Source organism: Corvus brachyrhynchos, unplaced genomic scaffold (genome assembly GCF_000691975.1).
Source record: "Corvus brachyrhynchos isolate BGI_N302 unplaced genomic scaffold, ASM69197v1 scaffold164, whole genome shotgun sequence".
Classification (NCBI taxonomy): Eukaryota; Metazoa; Chordata; class Aves; order Passeriformes; family Corvidae; genus Corvus; species Corvus brachyrhynchos.
Genome location: NW_008237426.1, coordinates 744012 through 754819, shown reverse-complemented (window position 1 = coordinate 754819; position 10808 = coordinate 744012). Strand labels below are relative to the sequence as shown.

General features: G+C 48.7%; 1 protein-coding gene across 1 annotated transcript in view; it reads left to right on the top strand.

Moving 5' to 3' along the window:
- Positions 1-9014, top strand: part of MYO9A (myosin IXA) — a 168951-nt gene extending 159937 nt beyond the window's left edge. Inside the window, 8 exon segments of the mRNA XM_017731129.1 lie at positions 1079-1271; positions 1768-1896; positions 2218-2323; positions 2754-2885; positions 4034-4157; positions 7027-7229; positions 7404-7546; positions 7981-9014. Coding sequence (XP_017586618.1) covers positions 1079-1271; positions 1768-1896; positions 2218-2323; positions 2754-2885; positions 4034-4157; positions 7027-7229; positions 7404-7546; positions 7981-8465 — 1515 coding nt within the window. The 3' untranslated portion in view covers positions 8466-9014.
- The last annotated feature ends 1794 nt before the right edge of the window (positions 9015-10808 follow it).

Sequence of the window (10808 nt, the reverse complement as noted above, 5' to 3'; positions counted from 1 at the left end):
CTCTTTCCTCTTCTGGCACTATTTCTGCAAGAGCTGGGAACACCTTGTAAGAGTTTGTGCTCTAAAATCTGGGAGGTTCATTGAGATCTCTGATTAATTTTTTCAGACATTCTTGGAGCCAACTTCTTTGTTGTGATTTCTCTGCCCAAGGAAGTTTTTGTGCTGCACCCAAGGAAGCAAGTTCACTGTGTCTTCATGGGTAGCTTTGCACTGGGCAGTTAGAAGTTCTCTAGGAAGGCTCCAGTTTCTCTGTGCTTGGTGAATTTGTGGTTTCAGGGTTGTTCTCAGTGATAGGGAGCTACAAACCATCAGTCATGAGAAAGAAACAACATGGGGACCTTCTGCACATCTGCTCCTAAGGTTTGCAGGATCAATGAAAGACGACATTGAGTGGGAAAAAGAAAAATGCAGGAGGAATTGTAAGGGGAGCCACTGCCTTGCTGAAGGTGGAGTTGCATCTCAGCTTCCTTTGGCTAGGGCTTAGAATTTATGTCAATATTTTATTGGATTCTTTGACTTTTTCCCATCCGGAATCTCCTGCGCAGGAGGACTTTCTCCACATTTCAATTTGCCAGATATCAACTCTCCAGTGAGTGCTTGCAGCTGGCAAAAGGTTCCTTCCTGACAGGTGTAGATGGGTCTTCTCATGTTCTTTTTTTTGGCATCTTGTTTGTTCACTGGTTTTTTGTAACTGTCAATGCTTCAAATTGATCTAAACACCCAAGATTCAGATTTGCCTGTTCTGCTTTGTGCATCTTTGGGGGGTGAAATCATCCCTGGAGATGGTGCCAGAGAGGCAGGATGTAGAGGAGGACCATGCCCAGCTGCATTGGCTCTGCCAGGCTGGGAATATAACTACAGTGGGGTGGTTAAAGAAAGAAAATCCAGACTTTTTTGCCTTCGGGTGCATGTCTGGAGACCAGGTTAGCACTGCAAGACCTGTGTCCTGTCCTGTCCTTCTTCATTAGACTCACACATCTCCTAGATCAGCTGAAGGACTCTGAATAATCGGATCCAAAGCTGCACCAGCATTGCTTCCCAGAGAGATTTTAATCCCTTTTTCCCTTTTCCTGTGCAGCACGACCCCGAGCTCTCCCCGCGGCAGTTCGGCGTGGAGCTGTCGCGGCTGACCAGCGAGGAGCGGGCGGTGCCGCTGCTGGTGGAGAAGCTCATCAACTACATCGAAATGCACGGGCTGTACACAGAGGGCATCTACAGGAAATCAGGATCCACCAACAAGATCAAGGAGCTGCGGCAAGGCCTCGATACAGGTAAGAGGAGGCGGGATAAAATCCTACATGGGGAGGAAAATCTCCGCAGCGGCAAAGTTGGATGGGAGGAGGGTGGGATGGTTCAGTATTCCTGATGCTGGGACGTGCAAGGGATGTTTTCACATCAGTGGCTGTAACTCAGGTCAGCAACTCATGGGGTTTTTGGGAGCAATCCATGAAAAAAGTCATTCTATTTGAGGGAAAATGCTGCCTTACTGACACCCTAGCAATCAGCGAGAAGAGAAATCCTGGTCCCACCTGAAGTTATTTACCCTGGAAAATGCATTTTTCTCTAATTTTACCATGTGGAGCTGAAATTGAGTGCTGGATTTGTTGCCATTAAAGGCACGTAAACATTTTTTATTTTAGAGTACTTTATCATAGAACAGTTTGGGTTGGAAGGGACCTTTAAAGGTCACCTTGTCCAGCCTTGGGCTTCATATTGATCATTGTCTCTTGTTCTTTTCCTTCTTGCTTCATCTGGTGCCAAACCCAGACATCGATAACGTGAATTTAGACGACTACAACATCCACGTCATTGCCAGCGTGTTCAAGCAGTGGCTCCGAGATCTGCCCAACCCCCTCATGACCTTTGAGCTCTACGAGGAGTTCCTGCGGGTGATGGGTGAGGAGCCTCCCTCACTATCCCATTCCCTTGGTGGAGGGAAATGGTGGCCACTTTTAGTGCCAAACTTTTGATTCACTCTTCGGGCCCAAACCAGCTGGTTTTGCCAAATTGTATTTACCTGGTTTCAAAGTCTGATTTTTTGGCTATAAAGGGGTTTTTATGCAAAACCTCAGGCAATTTGGTCTCGATTTGGTGGCTTTTGCATCACGGTTCAGCTAATTTCAGCCCCAGCATTGTATCTTTTAAGTAGGAAAATTAAGAAGTAAAATAGGACGAAGAAGTAGAAGCTGCCCCTAAACGCCGGTGGTTTCTCCACAGGCCTCCAGGAGAGGAAGGAGACGGTGCGTGGGGTGTACTCAGTCATCGACCAGCTCTCCCGCACCCACCTCAGCACCCTGGAGCGCCTCATCTTCCACCTGGTCAGGTATGCTGGGCCTGGGCAGCTCTAGGCAAAGGCAGGATGGTCAGGCATCCTTCCCAGTGGAATAGCTGAGGCCAGAGGCAGGTGGCAGAGGACAGGGAAGAGCTTTTGAATGCGCTGTGTCTTCCAGGAGGTGGCTGTGGAGCTGTTCCTCCAAGGGATATTGTGTTGATGAGTGACCTCTGCAGTGTTCTGGTCACTTGTGGTTCCTACAGCTCTGTGGTGCTGCCCACCACTGCAGGGACATGTTTTTGGGTGGAAAGGGATGGTTGTTGCCTGGGAATATCTGAGATGTCTTGAGGTTTGACTTTCTCCCTCAAAGCAAGGTTGCACCATAGAAATATCATCTCCTCTCTTCATCCATGACCATGTGCAAGAGGTGCAGTGGAGGTGCCTCCACCTCTGACTTCTCACTTAATCCCTGTTTTTTCAGGATTGCCCTCCAAGAGGAGACCAACCGCATGTCAGCCAACGCCTTGGCCATCGTGTTTGCTCCCTGCATCCTCCGCTGCCCCGACACAACAGACCCACTGCAGAGCGTTCAGGACATCAGCAAAACCACCACGTAAGAGCCTGGGGCTGGGTCAGCCAGCTCCACCACCACACCACCTAGGATGGTCAGATGGCTCAAAAATTGAGAGCTTTGGCATGAAGTAATAAACACGTAGCATCTAAATGCAAATAAATGCATCTGCATGAAGGTATTTCCAATTCTCTCAATCCCCGAGAAGTTGTTTAACAAGGATTTTTAAGTGATGGAGGATCCCCAAGAGTGGATAAGCTTCTGCTCCTGCCTGGCACATCTCAGCCGGAAAAGGGCTTGTGCTGACATGGTGTTATAGTTAATGTAGTTCATTCTTGGCAAGCAAATCTTGATTCTTACCTAATTTTGGCTTTTTTATTGAAGTGAGTTGCTTGGTCTGCAGCAATATTAATATATTTAGATTTATTTATGGTGTTTGCCATAATTGCAGAGGTTTTACAGTGAAAACATGAAGCACTTGACCAGATTCAGTTTGGCTCATACCAAATAGATTTAAAAATAGATACTGGAGTCAATTACTATAATGAAAATCCTCCAGTGAAGGGCTGGGCTTCTGAAGGAGACAGTTTTACCTCCAGTAAGTATTACAATTGTTGAAGACCAGAACATGTTTGGAGACCCAGCTGGCAGGAACACCTGTCCTTTAACAGGATTTCATTGTAGCTTCTCCCCCACACTTCAGCTCCTGCACATCCTCTTGTTTGATTACAAGGAAAGGACTATTTTTTTCCCCAAATACCTTCCTGACAACATTACACAGTCGGCTCAGTTACACAAGCTGCTGCAGAGTTACTGCTTGCAAGTGAGTTGGAATCTGCCTGCCTTCTCCAGGTTTGTATTCCACTACTCCCTTTTCCAGGTTGGGTCCTTGGCGATCTTTAATACCTCTAGGCTGTTCCTCAATCCATCCATAGCCCATGATCACTCTTCCTAGGAGAATTCTCACCACCCTCTGGCTTCCAGCTGGAGCTTTTCTTCTCCATGCTCTTCCATCAGGGCAGATCTTCAAAATAATCCTTTCCTTGTAATAAAATGAGAGGATGTGCTGTAACTAAGGGAGAAGCTACCAGGAAATCCTGTTGAAGGACAAGCCGAGACAAGACAGAGCAGCTCAGATCAAATGTCTTCCTCCTCCCATTTTGCCTTCTTTTGGGTTTTTTCTCCCTTAGTTGTGTGGAATTAATTGTCATCGAGCAGATGAACAAGTACAAGGCTCGTCTCAAGGACATCAACAGCCTGGAGTTTGCAGAGAACAAAGCCAAGAGCCGCCTCTCCTTGATCCGCAGATCTATGGTGAGATGCCAAAGCCCTCTCTGTCCCCTCCTGTCCTCTCCTTGCCCCTGAAGCCACCCTACCTTATCTTCTCCTGCTTATCCCAGCCTCCCAAACCCCTCGCAAACTCACACACCATCTCCACCAGGACAGGGACCCTCAGCCCCATGGTGGCCCCTCACCTTCACAGGGAGTCACACCAAAGCACGAGGAGGTGGGAACTGTGCACGGAAATGTTGTCACTCCTGCTCAGACATTCCTGATCAGCATTTCCACCTTCATTTGAGCTTGTTTGGTCCTGAGTTGAGTCAAGCCTTTCATTGACCAGCTCAACATCACCCCATGGGTGACCTGGACCATCATTTTTTGTGCTCAGTCACATTATCTAAACCCGACAGCTCTCCCTGCTCCCGCACTGCGTTTTTGGGAGCCTCAAACCCATCTCATTGAGCTTCCACGCTTGCGGGGGGCCGGCAGGCTGCAGATGCACTTGTGCTTGGCTTGTTGGGCTGCGGGAGAGGGACGGACTCGGCACGGCACCATCGGCACAGGCTTGGGCTGAGGAGCTGAGCAGGCCCTCTGCTTGGACCTGTCCCCAGTGATCCTCAGGGACACATTGCTTCTGCTTTTTGGGGATGAAATCCAAGCAGGGGCTGCCCAAGATTGTGGAGCTGGTGCTGCAGAGCTGCCCCACTCATCTCAGTGAACTGAAAAAACCTCAAACTGAGCAAAGCGGGTTTTTGGAGGGGCGGCGGCATGTGCACTCTAACCTTCTGCTTTCCTTTTCATCTCCTCTCTAATCCAGAAGCCCGTACTAATTGCAGTTAGATTTATGAGCATAACCCGCAGTTCAATCCCGGTATGTATCAGCGGCGGCTGCCGCCACCCTCGCTGTGTGTCACCGTCGCTCATTCCAGCTCTGTCCCACCGGCCATTGTCCGTGACCCGTCCGGTCCCGCCGCTCCTCGGAGCCGCCGTTCCTCCCGCAGGTCCCCCGGGCACAGGAGTTTGGGGCTGGCGCTCGGCCATCCCTGCACGCAGCTCCTCAGAAATCCGCTTCCCACCCCTTTTCCCTTCCTACTTACTTTATTTTCCACTTTATTTTCTTTTTCCATCCTGTGCTTCCCTCTTTCTTACTTTGCTTGATTCATCCCTTCCCTTCTCACCTCAATTTCTCCTCGTTCAGGATGCGTTTCAGCATCAAGTTCCTTTCACAGCACTGCTGTTTCTGAAGATGGTGGATAAAAACCTCAGCTTGGATGCCTTGGAGACCATGAGGCATCCAAAGGTCTCCTCCACCTTCTTGGAGGAGGAGTACTACCACCCTGAACACAAGGTCAGGACACCCAGGTTTGAATGAGGAGTAGTCCAGCAAGCCCTGTATTCCCCAGCTCCATCCCAGCTTGAGTTTGAGTTCTGTGAGACTGTGACAGGCAAGAAAAGCACCTGCAGGATTTTGGGAATGCTCATAGGGCTGTTTCCTTTCCTAGTAGGCGCAGCCCATGATGAAAGTTCCCTCAAGTTCCCCCCATTCTTCCACATCCATGAGTGTCAGGAGGTGGAGAAGAGTAAAATTCGAGCTCTGCTCCCCTGGTGCATTTCTCTGGGGCTTAAGTCCACAAGCCAGTGGGATCTTTGGGATCTTGGGGCTTTTGGCTAATAGGATTCAGGGAGCTGTGCTTCAGCTCAGGAGCCCACGTGAAAGGTGTCATCAGAAGAACACCAGGGCGCAGGAACGGCTTCGCTGACAAAGATCTCTGAGATGTGGTGTTAAAAGATGAAAGGGCTAAAATGGAGGAAATCCAGCTTTTAAAGGGAAAAAGGGAGGATCCTTTATCCTGAAAACCTGCTCTGGGCACATGGGTTGTCAGGAAGACCTGGGGATGCAGGGCTTAAATACGGGGAGGAAAGTTGAGCTGCAACAAGCTCTTCCACCCCAGGGAGACACAGATTCTTCCTGGATGATGGTTGTCAGGGGAGGGCAGCAAGTGATGGACCTCTCTTAGTCCTGGTCACATCAGTTCTGGAATGTAGAAGATGAGATGTCTGGTCATGATAATGTTAAGATAAAAGCTGTTTAATCTCTGCCATGTCCCTCATCTCCAAGAATCCTTCTGCTCTGTGGAGCAGATCTGTAGAGCTGGTCCTCAGAAGATCAAAACAGCTGCATATATGTCTCTCCATCTGTACCACTCTTGTTTGAGTCCTTTTTCATTGTCAGTTTCAGTATTTAAAAAATGAGGTGGTTCTTCAGAGCTGCGTTAAATCAGAGCCAGTTCAGCTGTGGGCACAAAGATCCACATTGGTTGTCTTGCAACGGACCACTGGAGGTGGTCCTGGTTTCTGGATCTCCTGTACGTGAGATCAGGGCATGGACAACATGATTAGATGGGAGTTCCTGTTTGCTGAAGGGGTCAGTGAGACCCTTGTGATGCTCAGGTAATACCGAAGGTGGATAGGGGAAGGATGTAAGACTTGATCCAAGGATAAAGCAGGAGCCAGGTGCCCTGAAATCAAAGCCTTTGTGATGCTCCCACCTAAAGCCGCTGTCAAGCTTCCCATCACACAGGCTGTGGGCTTTGTGAGAACCCATCCTGCTGCTAGCTGGGCTTGCTTGGAGTCCAAGCTGCACTTGGTCCACCAGCATCATCCTCCCTGCTGCCTTCCTCACCACCTCCATCCCCGGCCCCTCCAATGTGTTGAGTCCTTCTGGTACTTCTCCCAGCCTGAAGAGTGGTTTTGGAGGGTCTGGGGTGCATCCGGCAGCAGCACACTGAGGACCAATGTCTGGGCCCTTCTTCTTCACTCCTTGGGAGAGCAGTGTGGTTGGCACCTGAGTGTTTGCCACATCACCTCAGCTGGTGGTGGTGACACCATTGTCTCTCTTCAGGGCAAAGGACGCGTGCGGCGCGGCGCCTACCCCAGCCCCGCGTCCCCTGTCACCGGGCGCTTGCCCTCAGTGACGGACGTCCCCGAGGAGACCATGAGCAGCGAGGAGGCCATGGAGATGGAGGTGACAGAGCAGCAGCAGGTGGCCATGCAGCAGGAGGAGAAGGTGCTGACCGAGCAGATCGAGAGCCTGCAGAAGGAAAAGTGAGTCTGGCCGAGGGTTCGAGCCACGTCCCGAACCTGTGGATGTTGTTTGACATCATGTGGTTGATAACTGGAGGGCTCCATCCCTCCATGATCTCTTGGTGCATGTGCATCCCTTTCTCCTCTCCACCTTTTTGGTCCTGTTGGGTCAATGGGGCTGCGTTGGCTTTGCAGGGAGGAGCTGACATTCGAGATGCTGACACTGGAGCCCCGCGCCTCCGACGACGAAACCCTCGAGTCCGAAGCCTCCATCGGCACCGCCGACAGCTCAGAAAATTTGAACTTTGACTCTGAAGGAGCCATCTCCGATCGCTCGGGTAAACCCAGGTGTTCTTGGGTTTATGATGCAGTGGTTTGGGTTGGAAGGGACTTTCAAAGGTCATGAAGTCCATCTCCCTGCCATGGGCAGTCCCCCCCCAAACTTGGGGGCACCATGTTTTTCTGTCACTTTGGGAAGGATTATTATTATTTGGGATTTTCAAGTTTATTGAAAGTCAACGGTTTAAATGGGTGCAGAGAGGGGGGTTAAGGGTTCAAGCACATGGCCCGGGGGGGATGGATGGGAGAAGCCAGGGTTGGTGGGGAAGTGAACATTCTTCCAGTGCTGCCGCATCATCTGGGGTGACGCTGCCCCCACTGAGATGCTGGGAACGTTGTCCTGGCTTCAATGGCACGTGTCCCCAGGGAGGGAGTGGTTGGGTACTGGGTGGTGTCCGGGTGTTGACCATCCATGGTCCTTCTGCCCCTGCAGAGAGAAGTGTAGCACTTACCTCCCTGCGCCCTGCCAAGGCCGAGGGGCCGAGCCGGCTGCGACGGCACCCCAGGATGCGGCTGGACCCGGTGGAGCCGTCCGACACCCCCGTCTCCTCCTCCTCCTCCTCCTCCCAGTCATCCACCTCCTGCTTGCCCCACCTGCCCCGGAAGCGCTTCCAGATGTACTCCAAATCTCCTTTCTACCGAGCGGGGGGACACGGCGAGGCCCCCGAAACCCGGGCGAGCGCTGAGGGCCTGGCGGGGCCGCTCCGTTGTCCCGAGGACCGGCCGCAGTTCACCACACGCGGGACCTTCAACCCGGAGAAAGGCAAACAGAAACTGAAGAGTGTGAAAACTTCCCCCCCAAAAACCAAAGAGCCCCCGGATGGGGGGCCTGGAGGGGGGCGCAAGAGGAACCCCGAGGCCGATTGCGCTGCCGCCCAACCCCTTGTCCTCCTGGGGAGCAACGAGTTCATGGTCTGAGATGCTCCACCCCAGGGCTGCATTCGTGCCGGGGCATCCTCCCCATCAGCAGTGCTCTGATGGTTTCCTCATTAATGCCAGGGGGATGAATTCTTAATTAAAAAGGCCGGGAGGGGACGGTTTTAATGGTGGCCTTAATGGTTTGGGGGGGTTGAGACCTTCGGGTGGCCAGGGGGTGGACCGGGATGGGAGGCCCTGGCCGGCTCCTGGCCCTTCCCCTCGGAGCATCCCACGTCTCGGAGCATCCGCCGCCAGATCCTTGTGCCGAATCGCCGTCGGTAGGAGCAAACCAAGCCTGGAACTCCCATGGGAGCACCCCGAGCTGGCTCCACTGCAGCCAAGCCCTCCGCGCTTTAACCGCCTCATCCACGCCAACGCTGAGCGCATGGAAAAGTGTTAAAACCTGCCAAAAATAACCTTTTCCCTTTGGTTTTTTATTTTTTAATGAGACCTAACCACCTTTCCTCTTTTTTTTCTTTTTTTTTTTTTAAGACCATCAGTATTAAAAAATAATAATAATTAATAATAATCGAGGACTACTTGAAGCGATATTTGTTTATATACCGGTTCCTGGAGTTACATGTAAATATATATATTTTTATTATTTTTTTTTAACGTTTTTCCCCAGACAGAATTTTTTTTTTTAATTATTATTATTATTTTTGGGCCAGAGAGGAGGGGAGCAATAGGCTGAGCCGTCCTTGCTGTCACCACTGGTGTCACCGGCCATCGCTCAATAAAACACAGAGTTTTATTTTCAGCAAGAAATCCCTGGAGGTGTGATTAGCCCATCATAGCCCATCATAGGACTAATTAACGATGCTAGTTAATGACTCAGCTCATAATCCCCCCCCAATCGTCTCATCATCATCCTCAGTGGCACCTGGAGAAGCTCCGGGTGCCGGAACACCTCTGGAAAGGCAAAATTAGGAGCCCTGGCTCACTAATTAGATTTATAAAGGCTGAATCTGTCCTTCCAGGTGGGCTGGGGCTCATCCTTTCCTGAAGTGCCATCAAAAATGGGGAAAATAGCAAAAAATTGAGTTTTCCTGAGTATTTTGTCTTTTCCCAGCATGCCTGGGTTTGGCCGAGCTGCCCCTCGGTCCCCTCTCCCCCTGCCCATTCCAGGGATGGTTTATTTATTTGGGTTATTTTTTATTTGCTATTTGAAATTTGACACTTTTTTTTCATGTTATCTTTAATTTTTTTTCCTACGGGGGAAGCGACAGATGCCGCAGGGAGAGTGGGAACAGCATCGGCCTCGGCTCTGCATCCCGGGAGTGGAGCCAGACCGAGTCAGTCACCCCCATCCGGGGGGGAAATGGGATTTTCCCAGCCCCAGAGGGACAACCAGGGCTTTGGGGACCGACCCGGATGCACAGGGCAGGCGGAGTGTGACCACAACAGTGGAAACTCCTGGGGAGCCACCCCAAATTCTCTGGGAACTGGGATTGTTGGGAGCAGCCGAGTGCTTGGTGCCAAACCAGCATTTTGAGCCACTTGGACTAAAAACCCCAGAACTGCCCTTAAAATGGCTATGGGGGAGGAGATCCTGGGGACGAGTGAAGGGTCCAGCCTCATCCTCAGGTTCCTCATCCCAGCGGGATGAGAGCAGGGATGTCAGATCTGCCTCGGGCAAACATACTGATATAAATATATATATATATATTATATGTATGTATATATATGTACCTAATTTCTTTTGGAATATATTTATTTTCCTTATATATATTTAATTTCTATATAAGGAAAATATATTTAAGTGATATTTATGTATATGAAGAACATATATAATAATATATATATTCTATATATAAAGAAAATATACACACAAACAAATAAATATTCTCCATACAATTAAAAAATACATAAAAGAATATAAAGGCTAAATACATTTATGTATTTTCTATTACATATATAGTACATATTTATATATAAATATATAAGGTATTCTATATATAAAGAATGCATATTTCTTTATGTATATATGTTTATATATTTATATATAAAGAAGTATAGAAAGGAAATTAATTATATATTTCCTTATGTATATATTTTACATATTTCTTTATATAAGGAAGTATATATATATATATACAGGAAATATGTACTATATATAGAATATTTATTACTTTATATATATTTTAATGTATTTCTTCTCTATGTAGAAACATATTTAATGTTATATGATTTAAGCATATATTTAATATATGTTTAATATGTATGTTTATGTATGTTTCTTTACATATATTTATATATTTCTTTATATAAAGAGTATTTCTCTGTAAAGAAATATATAAAGGAAATATATAGTATATATAAAGAAATCTATTTTCTCTCTAT